The sequence below is a fragment of the Mycetomoellerius zeteki genome, unplaced genomic scaffold (genome assembly GCF_001594055.1).
Source record: "Mycetomoellerius zeteki isolate Tzet28-1 unplaced genomic scaffold, Tzet1.0 scaffold51, whole genome shotgun sequence".
In the NCBI taxonomy this organism is placed as follows: domain Eukaryota; kingdom Metazoa; phylum Arthropoda; class Insecta; order Hymenoptera; family Formicidae; genus Mycetomoellerius; species Mycetomoellerius zeteki.
Genome location: NW_017257512.1, coordinates 9,268 through 34,853, shown reverse-complemented (window position 1 = coordinate 34,853; position 25,586 = coordinate 9,268). Strand labels below are relative to the sequence as shown.

The 25,586-nt window shown below is 32.1% G+C and overlaps 3 protein-coding genes across 4 annotated transcripts in view; 2 read left to right on the top strand and 1 right to left on the bottom strand.

Moving 5' to 3' along the window:
- Positions 1 to 12,274, top strand: part of LOC108727568 (sodium- and chloride-dependent transporter XTRP3) — a 16,105-nt gene extending 3,831 nt beyond the window's left edge. Inside the window, exons 2-13 of one of the 2 annotated variants that reach the window (XR_001936853.1) lie at positions 4,369 to 4,601; positions 5,324 to 5,344; positions 5,569 to 5,790; positions 6,434 to 6,544; positions 6,632 to 6,873; positions 7,354 to 7,501; positions 7,577 to 7,778; positions 8,334 to 8,493; positions 8,578 to 8,740; positions 8,879 to 9,079; positions 9,975 to 10,042; positions 12,122 to 12,198. Coding sequence is in view for 1 of the 2 variants with exons in the window: in XM_018455724.1 (XP_018311226.1) it covers positions 4,369 to 4,601; positions 5,324 to 5,344; positions 5,569 to 5,790; positions 6,434 to 6,544; positions 6,632 to 6,873; positions 7,354 to 7,501; positions 7,577 to 7,778; positions 8,334 to 8,493; positions 8,578 to 8,740; positions 8,879 to 9,079; positions 12,122 to 12,274 (1,856 nt within the window). In the remaining variant the exon portion in view is untranslated. Of the gene's footprint in view, positions 1 to 4,368; positions 4,602 to 5,323; positions 5,345 to 5,568; positions 5,791 to 6,433; positions 6,545 to 6,631; positions 6,874 to 7,353; positions 7,502 to 7,576; positions 7,779 to 8,333; positions 8,494 to 8,577; positions 8,741 to 8,878; positions 9,080 to 9,974; positions 10,043 to 12,121 lie in introns of both variants that reach the window. The other variant, XM_018455724.1, reaches the window with a different exon arrangement.
- An 8,347-nt stretch (positions 12,275 to 20,621) lies between these two features.
- Fa2h (Fatty acid 2-hydroxylase) lies at positions 20,622 to 23,361 on the top strand. The gene is made up of 6 exons (XM_018455738.1): positions 20,622 to 21,060; positions 22,263 to 22,488; positions 22,620 to 22,771; positions 22,845 to 22,977; positions 23,091 to 23,210; positions 23,276 to 23,361. Exons 1-6 carry the CDS (start codon positions 20,713 to 20,715, stop codon positions 23,359 to 23,361), a joined length of 1,065 nt encoding a protein of 354 aa, XP_018311240.1. The 5' UTR covers positions 20,622 to 20,712.
- Positions 23,362 to 23,681: 320 nt separating this feature from the next.
- Positions 23,682 to 25,086, bottom strand: kappaB-Ras (NFKB inhibitor interacting Ras like 1). The gene is made up of 2 exons (XM_018455739.1): positions 24,892 to 25,086; positions 23,682 to 24,460 (listed from the first exon to the last, which is right to left on the bottom strand). Exons 1-2 carry the CDS (start codon positions 24,988 to 24,990, stop codon positions 23,951 to 23,953), a joined length of 609 nt encoding a protein of 202 aa, XP_018311241.1. The 5' UTR covers positions 24,991 to 25,086; the 3' UTR covers positions 23,682 to 23,950.
- Between the last annotated feature and the right edge of the window lie 500 nt (positions 25,087 to 25,586).

The window sequence follows — 25,586 nt, the reverse complement described above, 5'->3', positions numbered from 1 at the left end:
ATAAAATAATTAAAATAATAAATTAAATATATTTTTTTCTTTTTTCGTGATTTCCTGCGAAACAAAGCAAAAAGGAGCATATGTCTATAGGACTTTTTTTCTTAGTTTTTTACTCCTCTACACGCTCCCGAAGTTTTGCCATTTAATTTGGAAACACCCTGTATATATATCTTATATAGTAACCACATTGATGCAGCATTAAGATAGCAACGTGTTTTTTTTTTACGTATATGCGTATAAAATAAAGCGACAAGGTCTACACAGATAATCTTGCAAGATTATATTTGTTCAAAGAAAGTATTGATAATAAATTAAATAGTATCGATAAAAGTTATTTATCCGAAATTACGAATTCCATAAAACTAGAAGCTATTAAATTTCTGCATATTATACACATAGAAAAAAATGGTTTTGCTGAATTATTGCTAAAAATTTAGTTAAATATGCAGCACTCGATTAAAGAAAGTATAGAGTTTCTTTTATATCTGCGAACAAATTTGAATAAGTCAAGTTTTCGAGAAATATAAAATATGTTCAGTCAAATTAATGATTTATATCGGGTTGCTCGATACGCGACAAGTGTTGACGCATGCCAGTGTGTATACCGTAAAGTTGCATGTAACATTGGAAATAGTTTATGCAACTTACGGCCGCTAATATGCTCTACGTAAAGCGAAAAAGAGCAAGGACAAGGCTGCTCGATATGAGGGCAGTGGAACCAGTATGGCTATACCAGTCAACGACTATTTTCAGGTATCCCACAGTTCCACGCCGGAGTTAAATATAACTGCGACGAAATATTTCGCGTGCTCCCATCTTTAGAAACGCATTTTCCTATCGATTATTTTTAACGATTTATACTCGCAGCAGATATTACAAAACTTTCGTGATATATCTTAGTTATTTTTTAATTAGCCTGAGAAGAAAAGAAATGTTCTTATTTCTTTGGAGTTTCATTTAATGTACATACACGATAAAGCATACTCGGTACCGCAGCGAACTGAAAAATTAATGAACCAAATCACACTCGACGGCGTATTATAATTCATGATGAATAATAGTTTAGCTGCGCGTGACTTTTATTCAATTTTCATTACTCTTCAGTTCCGTTCGAATTTATTTGACTTGAATGGTATATATATTTGATGTTTCTATTTTTTGAACATGATAATTTTTAGAACACCACTAAATGACGTTAATTCTATTTTAAATTTTTATAGACTTTTATCAATTATACTCTCTACCGATGTTTTACTTCTATAAACAATTATTATATTAAGTTTGTTCTTTTTATAACAAATTTTCTTCTTCTAACAGATTTTTATAATAAACTGTGACTTTGCTTTAATTATCCGTTCCTCATTACACGTTTAATTTAATCGAAAATCGACGGCGTATCTGCTTCATGTGGCTAGCGCGTATCCTTTTTTTTTATTAAATGCATTTTTTGCGTGGAAAAGTTGCGGGTATGTGTAAAGTAGCTGATATGAAAGATATACTTGCACAAGAATCTATAGACTCTTTCTCGTTCAGTAAGCGGAAGTTAATGAATCCTTTAGAGAAAACATGAACGTTGCATTTATAATCACATCGTTACATATAGGTTGTAAAAAAGAACGCTACAAAAATATTTATAATGTACGCAATTTCACATTATTAATGTTATATGTATTCAATGTTCCAAAAATGTCGCGACAAACGAAATAAAGTAATACAGAATCAATACGCGAAAGAAACATAGGTATGTTAGTCATCGAGATAAAGATAGTTCAAGGTTACACCTGATTTAATTTAACATAACGTGAAAGGTCGACCAACTGCAACTAGTAGACATAAGTATCGGTAGAAATGTGGCATTTTGTTTGGTGTCGCGTAAAATATGAACACGTATGCAGGCAATGTAATGTTGCAATGTGCACAAATTTTTCAGACGTAAATTTTTCGGATGGAAAGTCCGTTAGAGAGTCCGTAAAATTTCACTCGCCTGAATTATTTTAAGCTCGCCATTTCGGAAGGTATACAGCCCTTATCAATCACGAATGAACGAACGGCTATTTAACATATGTCTATTTTCGCAGAGGTAGGTCACGAGAAGTGCACGGGTGGCCCTCGCGTGATTATGACGCCGGAGTTTACACGCCGAAATCATATCGGTTAGCAACTGCGCAGATCGAGTTTCCAATTATACGAGATTATCGTGTGCCGCTCTAAAGTCTACCTTACGTCGCCATAGGGTAATACCTTCGCCTAAAAGTACCAGGCACCCCACTTACGATCGAGATCCAGAATTAAACAGCGCCGTGATTTCGCTGGATTCAATTTCAGACGCAGATACACGCGATACCGAAGAGGTTCACTTCCGATTATAGACAATTTTAAAAAGCATAGATTTAAGACGAGGAAGCTTCTATTTATTGTTAGATATCAAAAGAGTAATGGTAACTCAATCCTTTGAATTAAATAACATTTTGTTATTTTTAATTTCCTTGTGAGTCCAAAATATAAATTAATCTATTTCTATTGTTAATTTCAAAATAAGCAACATCCATATTACCAGGTGCACTTACAATCAGTAAATAATAAATTTGAATCAAATATTTATTTAATTGAATTATTTAACTCCATTGTTTTAATTAAATTAACGACATATTGAATAGCAGCAATGGTGACTTATAAGAATGATTAAAAATAATTCAAATTGAGTATAATTTGATATTATAAATTTAGCAGTGTACTTCTGGATTAATCGTTTTACTATATATATAGTAAACATAATTTTAAAAACTCGTTAAATTTTGTTAAAACTTACAAATGCGTTAATCGCAGATTGACACGAATTGTTATCAATTATCTGGCACAAGAAATTATGCTGTAGGTCAATGTCGACGAATGTCTTGAATTTCATGATTTTAGTCCCACGTGGGTACGCACACCTTTAACTTAAACGAGTCAGAGGCTAGGCTTTCAATGGAAATTTCCTCGTTGCGACGTACCGCGTCCGCTTCCACGTCCGCGTTGCTGAACGCCCATCGATCGATCCATACCACTGTGTAACAGAAAGCACGCCACGACCTAACATCTGCCGCTGTGTGGTTCGCGGCTCTAACGTAATAACGGCTTTAAACACAGAGAGCTTGGGTTACGAGCCATTTACGTGTTAAACGACACATCAATTACCGCACAGCATCGTGTTATTAAAAAGCTCGTGAGGACCTGTGAGAATTGCGATCGAGATCGATGTTCTATGCACCCGTTTCTTTGCACGTTCCAATTTGTTCGGCTACTTATCAAAATTTTAGCCCTTATTTCTATTAATCCTTCGTCGACAATGTTGAACTTTAAAGGCACCGTCGATTTTTTTAATTCTAGTGGATCAATTTAAATCTGTGAAAAATAAGTAAAATGCAAAACACACTTCTATGATGGTAAAAACTTTTTGTTAAAGCTTTAAAAAATTTTTTTCTATTCGGAACAGTAGACGAAAAGAACAATTTAGAAAATGAAACGTCTAAAAATTTAAGTAGATATAGATGTGAAAGTAATTTTTTGGACCATTAAAATAATTATGTAGGAAACTCAAGTATGATGAGTAATGCTACCAAAAGTTTTAACATTCTAGCAACTAATTTGAACGTTCTAACTATTTTGATAGTCCAACAAAATTTATTTCCAGATCTGTATCTAGCTGAATTTTTATATATTTCAACAAAAAACTTTTTTCCGTGTACATATAAAAATCTGCACTAAAATTTGAAGATCCAAGCGGATTGAAGGGTGAAAAATTCATACTGCCAATGGAGGATTAATAATAAATCAAATATCAGCGTCAAAATTTAAAAAGTTATATCAGGATATAATTAATCAATCACTAGACTGAAAAGCGTCACTATCATCTTTCTACTATTACGTACATATAACATCATCGCTTAGCGATGTTAACATTTTCCAATCTGCGATATTTCCCTTATGTTCTAGTTTGTGTATGAATATCAAAAAAATCGTAGAAATAGTGGAGTGGCTGAACGGGTTAGGACTTAGGTTACTCGATCAATACAAGGCGCTCCAGCTCTCTCTACAACCACGAAACTAGACATCCGAAGGCAAAGAGAAAGAGGACCTTGTTAGAGACTGGGGATGCAAAAAAGCAGATGAGATAATATTGTGAAATAGAAAAGAATGAAATATCTACTTACTCCTATTAATTAGAAATCTAAGAGACGTGCGAATACGATTCGATAAAAAAATTATAGGGCATATTTATATACAATTACATTAGATTTTCCGTTGAAATTTTAATATACCGGGCATCTGTAATGTCAAAATTACAAATTTATTGAAGCAATATTTGCACATGTGTATATGTTTCAGGTGCCTTCCTCATTCCCTTTTTCGTGATGCTCATCCTGGAGGGTGTACCCCTCTTCCTGATCGAGTTGGGTCTCGGACAACGTATGCGGCAGGGTGCCCTGGGAGTATGGAACACAATACACCCTTGGCTAGGCGGTATAGGGATCGCGTCGTGTATAGTGACGTTTTTCGTTTCGCTTTACTACAACGTAATTATTACCTGGTGCGTCTACTACCTCTTCAACTCGGTCGAGGTAAGCAGATCGATAAGGTTCGTAGCACCGATTGACGCCATGGTAATCTGCGTCGAGACATCTTAAGTGACTCTCCCTCTCCACTGTTCTATAGTTTAGACTTAAATAGGTAATGAAAGACATCGTTTACGATGACACGAAGTGTTTAAAATCTGCCAGTCTTTCAATAAAAAATTATATTTCTACTAAAATATTATAGAGACTCGAGAAAAATGAAAAGGAAATTAGGAAATTTTTCAATTGTAAGCAAAAATTAAAAGGATTTAATATTTAATAAATACAAATTTTTACGATGATAATTCCTTAATTCAAATGTACAGAATGTTACATTCAAATATAATTATTAATAGCGTTCTTGTAAATATATATGTATATTATACAATATATATATATATATATATATTTTTAACTCTAATTGGTATTCGCTCTGAAATTTTTTCAACTGGTATTTGCGAATCCAGAGTACTTTAAATTAATTTTGCTTAAATTAATAATTTTGCTTAAAGTTATCGCAATTGAACAATTTTTTTTCATTATGAAGGTCAAAATCTGAGGAATAAGATTATGTATCTTAAAATATTGTAAGATATTATGAAAAATTTTTGTTAAACATTTGGTGCGTAATTATCTGAATTCGCTAAATCCGAATGCGAATTAGGGTTAATATTTTTCGTAAATTTACGAATTATTAATGATATTGATTTTTTTCATGTTTCAATTAGGCTATCACGATCAAATTTGGCGTAAGTACCAATTTCTTGTAATGAACAATATTGTATGTTGCTATAGTTAGAGACATTATTATACATAAATTGCATAAGGAACTATAATATGTAAATTTTGTCACAATATCGGTCTCTCAATTCAGTGCTCAAAGTACCGCTTCAGCTTTTACAACGCAATAACAGCATGCATGTCCGTTAAAGCGTATATTGATGATCTATTTGCATATTCTGGCACAATTCAGGAATCACTGCCGTGGGCAAAATGCCCGGTATTGGACGAGAAACCGGTCGAGGAATGTGTCAGAAGTTCGGAGACCGCGTATTTTTGGTACAGGACTACTTTGGATGCAGCACCATCCATTGAGGATGGCCAAGGTCTCAAATGGTGGATCGTACTTTGTCTTTTGCTCAGCTGGGTTGTCGTGTTTTTCATCGTTATGAAAGGAATACAGTCGTCCGGCAAAGTAAGCTGAGATAGATAAGGACACGTATTATAGAACTAATCCAAATGGATTCCGATCGAAATTGTTCAATTATTCCCTAGACTTCTATTGTGCTGTCTGAATTTCTATTGCGTTATTTAAGGAAAACGGATTACTTTTGATCGGAATCCATTCCGAAGAGTTACATAATACATGTCTAGAACCGATTCCTTCGATATCAATTAATATTAGAATTAACAGTCGAAGTATCAATGCTTTTATATTCATTTAAAGGATCAAGTGAAAAAAATTACTATGAAAATAAAGGAAATAATTAAAAATTAAATATTTTATTAGTATATAAAGGATATAATTATTGAAAATTCAAAAAATTTTAGACTCCTATCTTTTACCTAAGAAATATAATATTAATCTAATAAATAAAAACGGTCACAATAGTGATTGTTCAATATTTTTAATATTGTTCATTTCTACAAATGTAGATTAACTTTAATCTCGATTTGATTTACTCTTTTTCTAATTATTAGCACTAGAAAAAGATAAAAAGTAAGTTGTATTAAAGTTAATCGACTATTAATATTAGTAAAAATGGACAATTAACTGTGCTGAAGAGATTGATTTCGCATTTCTTTTCATCGCAATAACAAATTATCTTTTTTTCCAGGTAGTATACTTTACGTCGATGTTCCCGTATCTCGTACTAACTATCTTTTTCATCCGCGGGATAACATTGAGAGGTGCAAGCGCCGGACTGGCGCACATGTACACGCCAAAGGTGACGATCGATTTCAGTCGGGGTTGACTTTATCGAAGAAAGCGAAATGCCGGACATTAGATATTTACTTTATTCCTTTCTTTGAAGGTCGAGAAATTGTTGGAGCCCACGGTCTGGCTTGACGCGGCGACCCAGGTCTTCTATAGTTTCGGGCTGGCGTTCGGCTCCCTGATAGCATTTGGCAGCTACAATACTCCTGACAACCACTGCGTGAGGGACGTGATCCTGGTGAGCGTGTGCAACGCGTTTACTGCCATTTACGCGAGCGTTGTCATTTTCGCCATTTTGGGGTTCAAGGCAATGTCAAACGTGGACAAGTGCGTCGACAGGTAATGCGACCGCAAGCGCGGCCATCGTTTCTAAATTCGCCATCGCGAAGAGGGTAGTGAGAAAAAAACGTCCACGGCTGCGGAGATGTGTCTTTAAACGACCATGATAGCTGTTGCCGCTTGTTCGAGATAGAAGATATGCGTGTCGACGCTTTTACTAGTTGCACTATTAATGTATAGCAACGCATGTTAGCAGAAGTTGTAATTAAATTAAATTGTGAAAAAAAAGTTACATTAGTAATATATAACAGTTTATGTTGATAATACTTTGAAATTAAACTGTAAAAATCAGTCACTTAATGTATACTTGAAGGTACATTACAATTTAATTTAATTAGATTGCAAGTGTCAGACGTGTCGATGGTTGAGCATTTAGAAACGGGAGGGATCGAGTCATAATGGGACGGGACGGGATATACTGATCGTTGGCGAAGAAGAACAGAGGGACACAGAAGATATGTTAAATCGCTTTTATTTTAGTGCGAGGGATACCCTGATACAAAATGGGCTATTGGCTAATTCGACCTCATTCAGCCTCGAGGACTACGAACTCTTTATGAGCAACTCCTACAACTCTTCAATGAACCTCACAATGAAATCATGCAGTCTCAGCAAGGAATTGGACAACGTGAGTAATGATAGTTCCGCAAATTCGTTCGGCGTATAATTATGAAATAATTAAGTGATAATCCTTTTCGTATAGGCTGCCGAGGGCACCGGACTCGCTTTTATCATCTTTACACAAGCAATCGTGGAATTGCCGGGTGCTCCATTTTGGTCTTGCATCTTCTTCATGATGCTTCTTGCCCTCGGCTTGGGTTCACAAATCGGACTACTCGAGGGTATGCTCTGCGTAATTTTCGAAATAGATCTCTTCAAGAGAATAAAGAAGCAATATATGACAGGTAAGCGCGATCTATTGACGTCGATAAAAACCAATGATTGGTAAAATTATATCCGTTTTTTAACCCGGAAATAGTCAGCTGAGATGTTTTTATAACTCAGTGGCGAAAAAATATAAATTGTTATAAAATGGAAGATATTTATATTGCTTAACATATTTTCTTTCTATTTTAACTATTATTTATGAACCTTTCTCAAACATAAGTATCAAATCCAATTAATAAATCGGAAAGTAATCAATAATATATAATATATTGTTAATAATAGTGATTTTAATTGAGATTTAAAAATATCCAAGATAATCGTTTGCGTAAAAAAATGAGGTGACTATTCCCAAGTTAATCAAGTTATATATGGTTTTTTAAGAAATTTATTGATTAATAATTTTTAATTAAATAATATCGGCAAAAAGAATATATTTTTAACATAATCAAATGTCGTTTTTATTATTTTCATGTCATAACGCAAAGAATCATTTTTTTTAATTGTGATGATTTTAACGATTTTTTTTTAAACTGTCCTTTTTGAATTGTGACAATTTTTACTTACAATTGCAGGAGTTGTTTGCGTTGTATGCTTCTTCGTTGGGCTCATCTTCTGTACTGGTGCCGGAGAATATTGGCTGAAGATGTTTGATAGTTTTGCCGGCACCATCGGTCTCGTTATAGTCGCCCTAATGGAAATGATCTCTGTGATTTTCGTGTACGGTCACGAAAAGTAAGTTGAGCGTTCCACAACCAAGATTCTCTTCTCCGAATGAGATATATAGATTAACGGATTAATCGCACGAATGCTATGCAGATTTACGAAGGACATCGAAGAGATGACCGGATATAAACCTGGAGCTTATTGGCAAGTCACGTGGCGGTTTCTCGCTCCCATAATAATGCTTTGCATCCTTGTGTTTAGCATCATTTCCATGTTCATCAAGAAACCACAATATTCAGCATGGAATGCGGCAACGGTAAAATTATACAATTTGAGACATATAAAATATGTTAAATTCAACACAAATTTTCCAACTGTGTAAATATATCTTTGAAATATATAATCTTTCATATGTAATCGTATCACCGTAACAATATTTCGGCTTCGTTCTTAGGGTGAGGCAGTGCCCACGAGTTATCCTGGCTGGGTGCTGGGCATCGCCGTCATCATCATTTTGGCAGGAATCGCTCCGATTCCGATCGTTTTCCTTTTACGACGATTCCAGTTAGTGAAACTCGACGTGGATATACACCAAGGAAGTATTCGACGTATCGATACCACCGTTTCTACCAAGGAAATGATGGGCGATGTTGACGTGAGTATTATAGCTTGCCATTGCAATCGCCATATGTATTTATACATAGAAACCCCAATGAGTTACGTAGAAATCCCAATGAATTACTTTGAAAGATGTGTATCAAGAGGAAGTTTTGCGCATAAAAATATCCGCGAAAATAGCATTTGTGGCTTGTGTGTCGTTCGTGATGGAATGTGTGTAAAGTTCGCGATAAACAGTCCACTGGACGACTCGAAATGAACGAACGCACGTTGCCTTTTCTCATTTGAGCTAATTGTTCAAGAGTAGTATTGTTCCTTTCCTTAAGATAAACCCTTATAGATATAACAAAGTAGTACGGCGAAAAACCTTGTCATCGTTGAAAAAATTAAAACTGTCGAAATACGATGCATTACAACCTCTTAAAATTAATTTTTAGACTTTTTTGATTTGTCTTATATTAATGAAAGTCTTATTGAACTTGATCTTTGATTCTTTTCAACAGATTTTACTTATATTTTGCTTCGATGCATTGTTAAGTATTAGATATCAAAGGAACAATGATCCCTTGAATTAAATAACATTTTGTTATTTTTAACTTCCATGTATGTCAAAATTAATTTATTTCTGTGGAAATTGCTGTGGAGGTTTGCTACGCTGCACTACTTAATAATTATTTCGGATAAGTAGCGTTGTACCCCTCCGAAATAGCCCGTTCAAATGAGTAGCTTAATTAGCGCACCACGGGCTAACGAATGTTATGCCATTTGATCAGCAGTGTGGCCTTGCGCGATTAAAACAGACTTGTAAATCGTGATGTTGTTTATGTCGGATTCCTCCGAGTTGTTGCGCAAGCTGTTCCTCATGGTGAGCCAATTAAGCGCGTGTACGTGAATCGCTTTAGGTAAATCACAATTGAACGTACGATCTGCAGTTGTAGGTAAGCATCCATTCTGTCTGTGGTAACGTCGATTACTCGATATCCCCGTAGCTACGTTACACGTGAGTTCGCAGTATCAACTTTTGAGAATGCATCCTCTGAATGTTACTATTAGTGCATTCATTGTCACACGTACACGATGTCTCTATCGTAAATATCGTGACTCTAGTTTCTGTCTCCTGACTCTCTTTTTTACCATGTGATAAATTGTACTCATTCAGTTTAAAATCACAATTAATTAACTGCACGATTTAATAAAATGAAAGGATGCTATGCCTTTAAATGAATCTAATTACATTCTTATTATGACAAAATACATCATCATCATCATCGATAGAATGCATGATAAGATGAATGAACATTTAATTAAAGAATAAGAGAGACAATAGTATTAAAAAACTTTCTCGGATTAATTTTCTATAATATATTTTAAATTTAAAATACTGTCTATTTCTGAATTTACATTCTCTGTTAAATATTGCACTTCGTAAAAAAATGACACAAGTTAAAATTTTTCGAATTTGTTATTTTTTAATATTATGTGCGGATTATATTCTAAAGAATCTAAATACATTAGCCTTTCATCAGAAAAAGTAATACAAGTTAAATTTAAATATTTCTCCAAAACACGAATCAAAATAGGAGTAGTTTTTAGGGGTAACATTAATACCATAACAAAATTAATATCTATTTATCATTATTTGATTATTTCTAGAGAGCTTGAAACAAACAATTTGTAGTTAGCTCCAAAAGTTAACCGATAAGAACTGAATAAAATTTTCTAACATAATCTAACAATAAACAGATGGCGAAAATCAAACAAGAACATATACGGCACAATACAATGAATGGCAAATTGACAGCAAATATTAAGCAAAACTTGCTAATACATTGCTCGATAATCTGACATAACTTCAAATATCTTTAATATCTTTAATTACCTTTAAATACCTTTAAATACCTTTAAATATCTTTATGATATATCTTTATAATATATCTAAATGGAACTTTTGTGAATTCTCGTACACAATTATAATTCTAAAAATGTTCATTACGCTTTACATAAATTGTGAAAACCATTTTAAAAGAAAATATAGTACTAACAATTGCTATTATTTTGCTTAGGAAGATAGTTTTATTCTCAAATCAATATGATCTGGTCAGCACAGGTTACAAAATTAGTTTTGACAACAGTGAAATAATTTTCTGTCAACTATTGCCATAAAAAATTATGAAACATAAACCTACACTTCATTAATGCTAATAAATGAGCATGTTTGCTTTTGACATAGGCTTAAGTATGGGTTTTATTCCGAAGTTTGGTCCGATTAGCATGTCAAATATGACGAATCACAATTCTTATCAGGATTCATGTTATGCTTCACCAGGAATGAAATTTCTCGAAAAACGCTCATGTATATACAGGCTGAATCTTAATAAATGTCTCAACGTTTTACCATAGGAGATGAATTACCGACTGTAACGTATAAGAGAGTGTGAAATATACACCTCCTACGGTAAAACATTGAAATATTCATTAAGATTCACTCTGTATATAGGACAGTACAATTAATGGATTGAGAATTAAAAAGTGATCTGCCAACTATCAAATTGTGTATTCACGTAGATCGTTCTAGATTCTAGATCCTTTTTCAGCTAGCCTTTTCACCATGTAGAAGTAAGAAAGCAAACAGTTTAGAAATAGAAGCTATTTATGAATCCTCGATCGCGTTCTAAAAGTTTATAATTTGCGGGAATCGGAAGCTTACATATAGCTTCTGTTTAGAAGTGCGTGCTATTTGTTTCTTCGATTTTTATGCACTGACGAATGTAGATGGAAGTTGAACAAAAGTTTATGCAAAATCTAGATCACTTATGATACTGAACCTTTTGATTTTTGGTGAGATTTATGCAACTTTAACGGTTGAAATTGAAATGATCCTCTTTTTACATGCGGTTTTCAGAATTAGAAAGACAATTCTTACTACTAGCGAGTCTGCAAACTGCGATTAAAAAGAGTAATTCTTTCAATATTGTATTTTTACTGCAAAAGTCAAAATCGTGGTCTCTAATTCTCTTAGATGATTTATTATATCACACTTTAATAAATATTTAACGTTGTGAATTTTTTTTCTTTTTAGCTTGACGAATATCACGATCGACTCGAGGACTTCCCGGAAGAAGATGAAGACATTAATAGCGATGATGATATGAATACCGCACCTACTATGAATAAAATAGCAAACAAAGCGATGAAGGGCAGAGCCTTCAAGATGGAAGTGATGAACTTTTAAAAACGCATAATCGGCGAAACCTCTTCCGTTTGTTCGTGAGCTGTACGGTAATAGATATCAGATATATAAAGACACAACTAGTTTAATTATGATCAAAATTTTGGTGTAAATTTATTCTTCATATTATTACATAAAGAATTATACACACAAAGTATTTAATTTGTCTTATGGTCATTAATTAAGAGAAAAATAATAATTCTGGACAAGAATTATTTTCGTTTATATCTTGAACATTGATGTAAAAATTTAAATAATTTAGTCTTTATATATCTATAATCATTGATATCTTAGGGCGCTGTGCGTCTTTAAAATTGAATATATTGAGCAAAAATGAACAACAAATGAGCAGCGAATACACAAAGTTATTTGAAACTCTTTCTAATGTATCACAATGACAAGTAAGTCACATCGAACGCAAACCGAACACTAAGAATGTATTTTGCGTTCGATACGATTTATAACTCTCAAAATTTATCGAAAGAAAAGCCGCGTTCGTTTATTGTTCATTTTCTTGAAAGAAATAGGATGCGTCGATCGTTCTTCTCGTATATATATACGTAAATCTTCGCATTAAATGGATATAGGGTAAATCATGAATTTGTTGTAAATTGAGCTCAATTTGTCGGATTGCGACGCCACTAAAAGCAATATGTATAATTCGGAATACATTTTAGAGGTGTAGCGCAAAGAACGACCAATTGCGTCGCGATGGTTCAGTGTTTAAACTTTACCGTCGTATATCACACTTCCAGGTAAAATCGCGAATCACCAGGTGAATTACGGTAGACGTATATCGAACAAAAAAATAGCGAAGAGAATAGAATATTCTGGCTTTTTAGTATCGTGTAATATGGAGACGATTGGACATGGGATCCTTGATTTCGTCCGTGTCAATTCGATTTTAATTAAGTGCGATTTCTTTTATAGATCACTAGTTTAATCTACGAAGAATGGGAGATGGAGAGACTAGACAATAAAATTCAACGTAGTGGAATTGTTAGATCAACATAACATAGCCGATTTATTTACTGCTTTCTATATGATCCCGGTGTAATGTGTACTTTCGATTCCTCCGAGGTTCTACCTTACGCATGTCATGGCAGTCCAGAATTAATCGATCTTGCTTCCAAAAATATTCAATGAAGAACAGATATCAGATACTAAACAAATTAATTTTTTCATTAATCTTTTTCATTAATTTCCTACGTTTAGAAGATAAAAGGGAGATATGTTTTCTATGTTATTAATCAATATTTATATTATATATATTACAAGTATATTTATGAGTGTGTTATGAGTATATACGCTTAAGCTTGGAAAAGAGAAAAGATATTCTTATACATATGTATAATATATTATAATATTTTATAAAAATATGTATTATGTATATATTTTTTTACATATTTTATCTTTAAAATTAATTACTTCAGTATTTCATAGAAAGAAATGAAAAGGAAACACGATCGATTAGATCTGCATTATTTATAATGATACGTTCGGTATTTAGTTGGGCAAACGATTTAATTTGCGTAAATTACCTTTTTAATTGGTAAATATTAAAATTATGTTACGCAAAGAAGTAACTACTCTCTATAATTCCAAAATTATCGTTAAAGATATTTTTTTATTTCTACACAAATACGCGGTCATTATGATTAGTTAGAAATGATTAGTCAGAAGCGATAGCGATGCTTTAAATTTCTTTTACTGCTAATTTCGATAAGATTACCAGTGCAGGATATATACTGATAGATTATATATGAATTGGCATTGTGTGTGTTGCATGAGATATATCTCGCGCTCATTAAGAATGCGTATGGAAGCCTATCGCTATTGCAAGATCAACAAATGTTTCTTTCGGGAAGTAGCTCCTCACGCGCTGGGCGCTCAGCATCGTTTGGCTGGTCCAGCTATTTTGGGTACGGAAATATGTCGATTCCCCGCTATGACGGATGATCAACGTGTGGTCCGTATATGCCAAGCTCCATCCCTTAAATTCTTGTCCGTGAGATATAATAATATATCGATGTAAAAACGTCAATCGAATACCGTAATGTCAATAATAAGAAAAATTACGATCTGAAAGTCGCGTTCGCCGTGCGAATTGTTGCGTGAAGGTATTCTTAAACTTAATGCACAATTGAAAAGCATAGGTAATAGAAACAGAAAATAACAGACTTCAACCTATTAGAAATCGCGTTTACCTGAATACACGTTTTCTGATAGGTTGAAATGTTTTATTTTTATTATCTGTGCTTTTCAGTTGTGTCTTAGGCTTTTCGTTCACGCAGAGATGCGATCTAAGTACGGGATGACCATTGATCCACTATTGATCATCCTATATCTCATTTATATTGTATATATTTCAATTGCGATCGATTAATCGCACGCATCAACGGGAACGTACGCAGGATTGGAATTAATTCAACGAAGGTCGAATTAGTAATCGGTATACATGTGTAAGTAAGCGCGTCAAGCTCACGCTGAGATTGAAACGGAGTTTGATAAACTAAGGAGTTGAATGTAAAATAAGAGCGATCGAGAGATCATTATATTAATGACATTACGAATTCAATGAAACGAATGCGTAACGCGTGTGTGCCATTTGTAAATAATAATTCGTGGCGTTGCGTCACAAATAGCATCTAAATTGATACTTCGTGAGATACCTATTTTTTGAATCGCTTAGAATAGTGACGACATACATCTGTATCTGTTTATTTTTTCTTCCCTATTTTCTATGAAAAATCGTATCATTCTTTTCTTCAAAAGTGATACAATTTAAAAAATTAAGCTTTTCAGAAAAACAGGAAAAACTATTTTTCAACTTACATAACAGAAAATTACTGACTATAATCAAATAATATCGATAAAAAGAATATAGAAACATGATTAAATGTCATTTTTATTATTTTCGTTTCACAATTTTTTAAAAATTCATCTTTTTTGAATTGTGACGATTTTGATATATTACAAAATTTTAACAAGTTCAGAATAATTTATAAAAAATAACATACATAACTCAAGATATCATCAAAAGTATATATTTAGTTTTATCAGCTAAAATAACTAAATTAAATTAAATAATAAACTTTTTCTTCAAATTTCGATCACTAAAACTGTTTTAACTCTAAATAATTTATTTCCCTGTAGAATACCTTCCTTTTTATTTATAAAAACGATACGGCTCAAGATGTACCACTCTTGTAGAAGGTATTATGATTTCTTTGAAAGCTTAAGACAACGACACGAGGGATATTTAACAGACGGGCTGTAAAGTTAAGTTAGTTTAACAAATAAGAATTAAGATCCGACCGTGTAAATGTACAACATACATACGTTTGAGAGCGCCAATAATCGGTCAAAGTTATGAATATAATGTATATTCTTGATTTTTTTTTAAATTTTAGTTTCAGATCGATTGTGGTTGATGTCCAAATGTTTCGGCGCACAGTCACATCTGAGATAATTAAAATTTTAAAAAAATTAAGAATATATATTATATTCATAACATCTCTCTAACTTTGACCGATTATTGGCGCTCTCAAACATATGTATTAAAAAAATAAAAAAGGAAATAGAGCTACGAGCCAAGAGAAATGAGCCAAAGGTTAATCGTTATGATTTAAATTATTAGTAAAATAAATATGTCATTAGAATATAAAAACTTTAATGCCGGCTATAAATAATAAATGACAAAATAAAGACAAATGTTTTGATCCCTATCGGATAAAATTTAAAAAATATACTTTTTATTATTCACATAAATGATAATTATGCGTTATTACATACATAAACGGAAGAACATTATGTTATGGATACCACATTGTACCTTATTTGCTTTGAATGTTAGCGAAAATGTTAATACTGCGAGAGGAGAGCGAAGTATATTTTTTAAATTTTATCCGATAGGGATCAAAACATTTGTCTTTATTTTGTCATTTATTGTTTATAGCCGGCATTAAAGTTTTTATATTCTAATGACATATTTACTTTACTAAGAATTTAAACCATAATGATTAACCTTTGGATCATAGCCCTATTTCCTTTTTTTATTTTTTGAATTTATTGAGCCTTATTACTATTATATTTTTCATATGTATAAAGTTAGTTTACTTTTGATTGATAGAGTAATCTTTATTTAACTCATTCATGGTAATAACTTGAAAATCATATTTTTTGAGTTGTCACTTTTGAAGTAAGGAAACAATATTGTCCTTCCCTTAGTGCACGAAGGACATAAATTTAGAAATTATGTTAGATCAAACATAAGTAAGACCGTTGCGCAAATTATTCCTTTTCTATAAATATGAGTTGTACGATAAGCGATAGTTAGTCATTGTTACGGAACAATTGACAAGATAACGTTGATAAAATGTAAAACGCACGACAAACAGCAAAAACCGGTTTTTTTCCCTAAACGCCATTATTTCACTTGTTTAAATTTTAAGGTCATACCGTCCGAGGTCGTCCTGCATCCCAGATGTAAAAAGATTGTATTGTTTTTGTGTACTATTAATTTAATTTTATTCATAGCTTTATACAGCGCGTCTTACATAGTAATAATATATTTCGTAATGTATTTATTATTTCGAAGATTGAATCAAATTTACTTTTTTTTAAATGTAATCCATTATTTCTTTATTACTATTAGACAGATAATTGATATTAGTAAAATAACGATGATACGTGATTAATTACTATTTGGATTTATCTAAATTATAATTAATTATCGGAAGTGCGATTAACTTTATGAATCATCGCAATCATGATATTACAAGAAAATTAACAAATGCAGAAGAGACAATATTACTTTTCCTTATGAAAGAACACATTAACCCATTTTTATTTTACTAAATTTTGATTAAAAAGTTTCCGTTATTTAGGAGTGTGAAAACGATATATATATTTTTTCAGTTGCTTCAAAAAGTAAAAAAACTTTTTTTTATATTGAAGAATTATTTTTACTCGTGTCGACACATTGCTTTGAATAAAAAAAAAATTTACAGAATGTAAAGACATCAATAGAATATATAGGACATTTTTCGGATCAAATTTGAATTTTAACTCTTAGCTCTCGTTTATATACAGAATGAATAACTAAGTACAATTAAAATTAATGTCAATACGTTCTTAGCTCCTAGATTTTTATGTTCCTAAACGTCTCAGAAAACTATTTAGACTTGACATAAAATCCAAAAGAAAACTATTCGAAAAAGTCGTAATAAAAAAGTAAAAAATCTGTATGTGTACAGTGAGTGCAAAAAGTACAGGGGAAATATCTTTAAAAAAAAATTTTTATTTTTATGAAGTAACTATTAATTAACAATTTATTAACAAAGAATAGGACTATATATTTCTTAAAACTATTTTATCTAAAAAGATATATGTATGATTAAATATAAATGAAAAAATTTATTGGGCCATACATTGAACACACAGCAACCAATAGAAAATAAAAGCCTTTAACGGTCATCATGAAAATTGTGCACAGAATTAATTTTTTGAATTTTTAAAATGTAATCTCGACAGAATTATAATAGTAATATAATAATTTGATGCTCATAAGCATCTTGAAAAGATTTTAATAATGCTGAACTTATAAAAATCTATAAACAATTCTATTGCGAAAATTATTACCTCTCCCGCTTGCCGGGCAAGTGTCTTCACAGTTAGACTATCGACGCATATAATTAATTAAAATATATTGTCTTAAAGACAGGCGAAGATGGAAAATTATATTATTTGGATGCACAAATAATACCTACTGGTACAATCGAGAAATTTACTTTCGAAAATCATGAACACGCGAAGCTCTTTTGTTTAGAATAGAATGTACTCATTGTTATAAAACTATTAATATTTATTTTCTACACGGAAAAAATAATTTTGCTAAAATATATCCATAAAAATATGAATGATTTAATAAAATTTTCGTGTTAGCTACAGATCTTTGAGAATTTAGTGAGCTTTTCATATATATATAGCCGTCATGGCTTATAATGAGCGAATATATTGATAAAAAAAATCGAAAAATTCCTTTGCAGCTGTGGATTACTACATTTTTAATCCTGGAATTTCATAAAATAATGTAAATTTTATGCGCATTGTTCATGATTCTAGGTTAAAAATACAAAATACTTACTAACACAGTTAGACAAATATTGTTGCAATCGGCAGCTGAAGAGGAATCTTTCAATTTTCTTATCAATGTATTTGCTCATCATGAGTCACTGTGACACTTTGGCAATACAATACGACTACGCAACTCTCTGTGCGACTAAATATGCGTGAACATGTTCAAGAAAGAAAACCAGTGTGATAGCATTAGTATTGCTGTACTAGCAGCTGCAGAAAGAATTTTAACAAAATTTTAAGTGTTTCGTTGAAAAATTAAAATTAAAATGATACTGACTGATATGTATATAATTTTTTAGACGGTTTGCTACAATATTGAATACCAATTCGTTTTATTTCAAACAATACTGTTCATTGCTAGAATATCAAAATTTTTGATAGCATTTCCACACAGCACACTTTATATGAGGAATTTTAGAGAGAGAGAGAGAGAGAGAGAGAGAGAGAGAGAGAGAGAGAGAGAGAGAGAGAGGAGGGGAACATCCTGGGAATATCTTTAGGATGTAAGAACATTCTTTGGATGTCTTTTGGAGGCTTATGCTATATGGGTTATTATCTTATTTTATTGAAGGGATAATTATTAAGCTAGCAATATTCCTTTGTAGTTATCTAGCAAAGGTATTTTTTCCGTACAAATAAGGCTTTTTTTTATAAAAATATCCCCTATACGAATACTTTTTGTATTCGCTGTGTGTGTGTGTGTGTGTGTGTGTGTGTGTGCGTGTGTGTGTGCGTGTGTGTGTGCGTGTGTGTGTGTGTGTGGGTGTGGGGGGAGGAGAGAGGGAGAGAGAGAGATAAATTCTTTATTACTATCGTGTCAACTTCTTCCATGTCACTTGTTAAGGATTAAGAAGTATCTGTAATAGTCGTACACGACACTCCTTCTCGAACTCTCTACATACGTTTGTAAACAAATTATCCTCATTCAAATGATTTAACATTTCATTCTAAATTTACATACAACGTTTTTTGGCCTATATTCTTATCGGGTAAAAAATTTTAATGGCACCGTAAACACAGAGAAACACGCCTGTCCTCTCATTTCAGTATTCATTCGACTTTCGCTTGAACCGTTTGTGTCTGACGCGCTCGGTAATTCCTCGAAGTGATATGTACATATATAGTTATATATAAATGACATAATTAATAGTTGAATAGTTCTGTCTTAGGCTGTTAAGTTCAGTTAAATGCACTTCTCGTCACAAAAAGAGGTTCCCTCTATTCTGTGAAATTTTCTTAAGTTACGTAAGTATTAAGTAATTCGCGAGTATTATACTTTCGTTCGTTTAGGTCGTTTATTAGGTTTATATGTAATGATAACTACTTTAGTGTGATAAAATCGATTTTGATAGTAAACGAGTACTTCCGTATTATATTTAATTGCTCGACACACTATGTACGTTTTTGATAGCGCGGACGCTCAAATTGTAATTTGTCCTCGAACTTGAGCATTGTCGTAATACTTTTAGCTATTAATACTTTAGACGTTTACTAGGACACAGTGTACGCAAGATTCAAAGCATTTAAATAAAAGCTTATTTATTGCCGAAAAAAATGTGTTTTCTTCTATTATCTTTGATATTTCTCTAGAAATATAAATTGTAGATGTGTTATGTAAGATATGCGATAAAGTTTTAATACGTATTTCTCAAAGTACTCGCAATTCTACAAATATCTCCTTTGAGAAACAATTATTTCTAATTCCTTAGAGAAACAATTTGTAAAAGGCTTATTGAAAGCATCCCGCACAAATCTTATGGAAATTGAATTTCGGTCGAATTGCCTGAAAATTTGATATGTTGTAAATCTTGTCCTGATAAAAAGTCTTCACGGGCATGACCCCTTTTCATATGAACTTTTTAAAGATTTATGACTAACAACTTAATTTATATAACAGTACTTAATGTTTCTTGAACTTGAGATTTCGATGCTTAATTCATTAATATATATGAATGAATGCGTTTATACTTTATCAATCATATCATTCCAAAAATGGATTAGTATTGACTTCAATGTTAATAGGTATACAAATACTTCGTATTTTTTCATACGTTATGTACGTACAAATAATAATTTTGATTATCACTACGATACCGCATTCGGTGTGATAGTAGTCGCTGTTTACGAGGCGTAATGCGATCATCGAGCCCTCCCACGTAATATACGGTAAAATCTTATCTGTTATAGTGAATTACCGAGTCACATAACGTCAGCTTTTTAGTAGAATGCACTGGAGTGCACGGTGCGCACCGAGTCTTACATCACGTGCGTAATTTGCTTCTTTTTTTATATCTTCTGACATGGCTGCTTATCGAGATAAAAAATTCGATAATACATGTCATTTAGAGAACATAAATGAAGATGTTTTGATAATGAAAAATTCTGACACGTGTGCAAACAAAACGGAAAATCATGACATTGACGACACACCGCGGGAAGAAATAACTGAGTTTCTCGTTAAATATCGCGATCGCGTTTATAATATTTACGATTTCTTGAATAATCATCCTGGAGGAAAAAATACACTTATGCATCTCAAGGATCAAGACTTGGATAAAGAGTTAGCAAAAAATCTTCACTCGAAGTCTGCTTATTACCTTCTCGAAGAATTCGCTGTGCAACATCAAGTGAGATACAATGAATACGAAGTAAGTGATTTATAAATAAAAAATAACAAATAATATTTATATCATTAAAAAAAAATTATTATGTGTACGTTGTATTATATATTTGCACACCTGCAGTTAAAGGTCATTTTAAACAATTAGATTGATAATTTATATTTTGTGTTATCTTATATATGCAGTGTGAATTTTTAAATATACGGTAAAAAATTTTTCATGCATGAATATATATAAATATGTATAAACTTATATAAACGTGTATAAATATTCATAAACATATATAATTATGTATGAGATATGTCCATACATGTTTATACATCCTTCTTTAATTTGTAAAATTACTTTTTGGTGTACCAAAAATAATAATAATAATGAGAAAACATCAAAAATAATTAAAAGAAAATTTTTCGCGTTGTTTGTTTTAGAAAAAATTTAGTTTATAAAAATGTAAAAGAATTGCTCATATATAGTTGCATATAAAATTATACATAGTTATGTAAGAGCAAACTTTTTTACATTTTTCCAAACTTGATTTTTTCTAAAACAAACAACGCGAAAAATTTTCTTTTAATTATTTTTGATGTTTTCTCATTATTATTATTATTTTTGGTACACCAAAAAGTAATTTTACAAAAGAAAGAAAGATGTATAATAATGGACATATTTCATGTATAATTATACAATATGATTATGAACATTTATGCGTGTTTATGTATGTTTATACATATTTATACATATTAATCCATAAAAAACTTTTTACCGGGATATTTATACGTATATCCGACATATGTATATTTCCATCCTTTAAATATACTTTTGCTGTACATATCAAATTATAAATCAAATTCTATCTAAAAATAGTTACGATAAAAAGTAGTTATCAAATTATAATGAAAATACTTTTGTAAACATAAAAAATAAAATATTCGTTATGTACACAATTAATACGTAACATGTTAAATTTATCTAATAGATTAAGTTTATCTCCAAGTTTATCTCAATTCTACGAAAAACATACTATTTGCTATGTACAGATAAAAGAATGTTAAGATAAGTTTATATAAAGTTGCAGATGTCCAGTTTTGCGATATCATGCAGTCGCTTTTAAAATGAAAAAAATGTACGCACATAGATGCTCAAAAGGCAAAGCTGGTTGCGTGTTAAGTAAATTAGTAACATGCTTTTAGTAAATTATCGCTTAGGAAAATTATGTTTTTTTATTTCAGAATTTGATAAACTGGGACAAGCCTATCTTATGGCAAGTAGGTTTTATGGGCGAACAATATTGGGAATGGGTAAATCTGCCAGTAAACCGGCCTATTCGATTTTTCCAATCGGACATTTTAGAGAAATTGTCGATTTCGCCATGGTATATTCTACCGATTATCTGGCTACCCATAATTACATATTTCTTTTATATGGGTTGCGTCTTGAATGTTTCGACAAATATTGGTAATTTGTATTTTACAGTAAAAAAAAATATTAAAAATAGTAAAAAAATAATAAAGAAATAATAAATATGTACAAAAATCTTTTTACGTATATTCCACCATAAAGTGTGTATACTCTTTTTGTGATTACAGCACAAAATATTTTACCATCTCTCGTCCTGGGGCTATTTATATGGACCATTTTAGAATATTTCTTTCATCGAAAAATATTTCACTTCAAACCACCACATAATTCGAAAGTACTGATTACACTGCATTTCTTGTTGCATGGAAACCATCATAAGGTAAGATCCACAAACCTTTGATGTATTTTAAACTAAATATTAATTTTCAATTATATAAAAGTTGTGCCAATAGGCACCTTTGGATGACCGAAGACAAGTATTCCCACCGATATTCGCTTTATTTTTGGCAGCAATTGCTTGGGAAATTTATAAGGCTATTTTTCCTATGGCAGTAGTTCATTTTATCGCTGTTGGTAGTACAATAGGTAAATACTTTATATATTTAAATATTCATAAATTTTGTTATATCAGAGAATATTGTAATATAAGTTACTTGAAACATCCGTAATTAAATCCGTAAATAAATCTATTTTTACAGGCTATTTGAGTTACGATTTAATGCACTATTATCTGCATAATGGAGCACCGATGGCAGGATCATATCTATATACAATGAAAAGAAAACATAACTATCATCATTTTGTACATCATGAACAAGGTAATTAATGCAAATTACTATTAGTATACAAAAAATTAATCGTATTATTGTATCATCTTTTACAGGATTTGGAATTACTAATGGATTGTGGGATCGAATACTTAATACGGATCTAACTTTGAAAAAATTAAAAGAACCTTTAAAATGGTGAACAAAAAATGCGATATTTAATTTATTAATAATATTAATTTTTTAATATTTTTATTATATGAAGAATAACTTATTATTGATATATAATCGCACTGTAATTATAAATACAGAATATTATTTTTATAGTTTAAACTTAACTACACATTCAGTCGATTTAAGTACATATATATCCTTGAGATTCATTAACCTTTTATAAATATATTTATGTGATTAAAGTCTTTCAAATAACAATATAAAACGTCACAAAGTAAAATATCAACAAATTTGTATTTTAATAGCTTTGCATTTATTTGATTAAGTAATATTAAACGAGGTTTTAAACTAGCAAAGTTGTTGGTATCTTAAGTACATAACTCATGGTATCTTGAACACATAATCATGAACACAAGTCCATTTATCCCGTTTCAAGCCTAATATCACAAAACATCCAAAGTTAACAGAAAATATATATCATTATTGAGATCTCAAAGCACATTCGCATTGTGGTTTTTAGCCACGCATTAAATACATTATACCTGAGTACAAAATTCACAAGGGACTCATATTGCCACTATCTAGATCGACGCTAATTAAATTGCTAAGCGAGTGTGTCACTGTGCTTCGGCCTTGACAGTCTTTCTGCCCATACTTAATTGCGGAAATGTACTTTTATTAGTGGGAGGATTCAGCTTGGACGATAAATGCACGAATGCTTCAAACAGAGTAGATCTATCCATGACGTTTACTTCATAATGTTTAACCTTTTCTCTGGTGCACCAATTAGTTGCCTTGCTTACGGTATTCTCTAAGTTATTCAATACAATATCAGTTTTGGTTGTCCGATTACCAATTACGATCACAGTTATCTCCTTTTTGTCCTTGTTCTTGTCAATGTCCTTCTTCAGAGGAAAGAGCACATCTAGAGATTCAGGTTTGCTAGTATCATACACTAAGACGTAACCATCGGCGAAACCAAGATAATGTCGTGGAAGCTGCTGATTATTTACATTGCTCTGAAGAGATTCAAGCCCGGCTGTATCATAGAACCTGACCTTCTCTTTTGTGCTCCGATCAGTCTCAATATTGGCGACATAAATGTCTTCGATTGTGGGATGAATTTCCTGCAATTAATTATTATATCAATATTAGAGCACAGATATATTTAAATCCACAGGCAATAGATATAGGGAATAACATACAAACAACAGACTTCGACCTATTAGAAATTGCTGTGTATTGATACACAGTTTCTTATTATGACATTGCCTGTGGGTTATTCCTGATTCTTATTGCCTATACTTTTCACCTGTAATAGGCTGATCTTAGCCCTTACAATCCATAAAGTCTCGTAAGGCCGGAATCAGACTATGCATTGAAGACTGAGATCGAAGATTGAAGATTGAAATTTGAATGAGGACAAAGGAATTTTAGCTCCTATTGTATTGATTGATCAAATTTCAATCTTTCAATCTTCAATCTGAATCTTTAATGCCTAGTCTGATTCCGGCCTAAGCACGGAGAATCTCAGGGTGACATAACCTAAAATACGTACCGTCCTTGCATCGATATTTCCATATACGAGCTGCTCTAGCAGAGCGGTTTTACCAACTCCTTTCATCCCGCAAACGACTACCCTCGTAGTCTTCCCCATATCTAGATCTTTGTTAAGTTCCGACTTCTTCGCGTAGCGATGACATTACATGGAATGATAGGATTGTCTGACACCTGACATCTAGCGTTCCGTATGTTGCCGTAGTCAAGTCAGTGCGCGTAAGGCCGGAATCAGACTACTCATTGAAGATTGAGATCGAAGATTGAAGATTGAAATTTGACCAATGAGGGCAAAGGAATTTTAGCTCCTATTGTTTTGATTGGTCAGGGCCACTGTCACCAAGCTCAGTTGATCTAACTAGGCCAGTTAGTCCATCGGAATTAACCAATCGCATTTGTCATTTTGGTAATTATTCAGAATACCTCCCTCACCTCCGATTTCGATGAAATTAGGCTTATTCGACGCGTTTTTGCACAAAACGAAAGAATCTGGCAGAAAAAAGTGTCGCTCTGCCTCGCGAACCGAGATATTTAGCGTTAAAGTTGACGACTCTGCAGGTTAGGAAATCTGTCATACCGACTATGGCTGCATTCGGAAACGTTGCTCGGATGCCTCCGATGCCTCGAATTCATCATCTGTCCTTCTTTAACATTAAATGTTAAACGAGGACAGATGATGAATCCGAGGCATCGGAG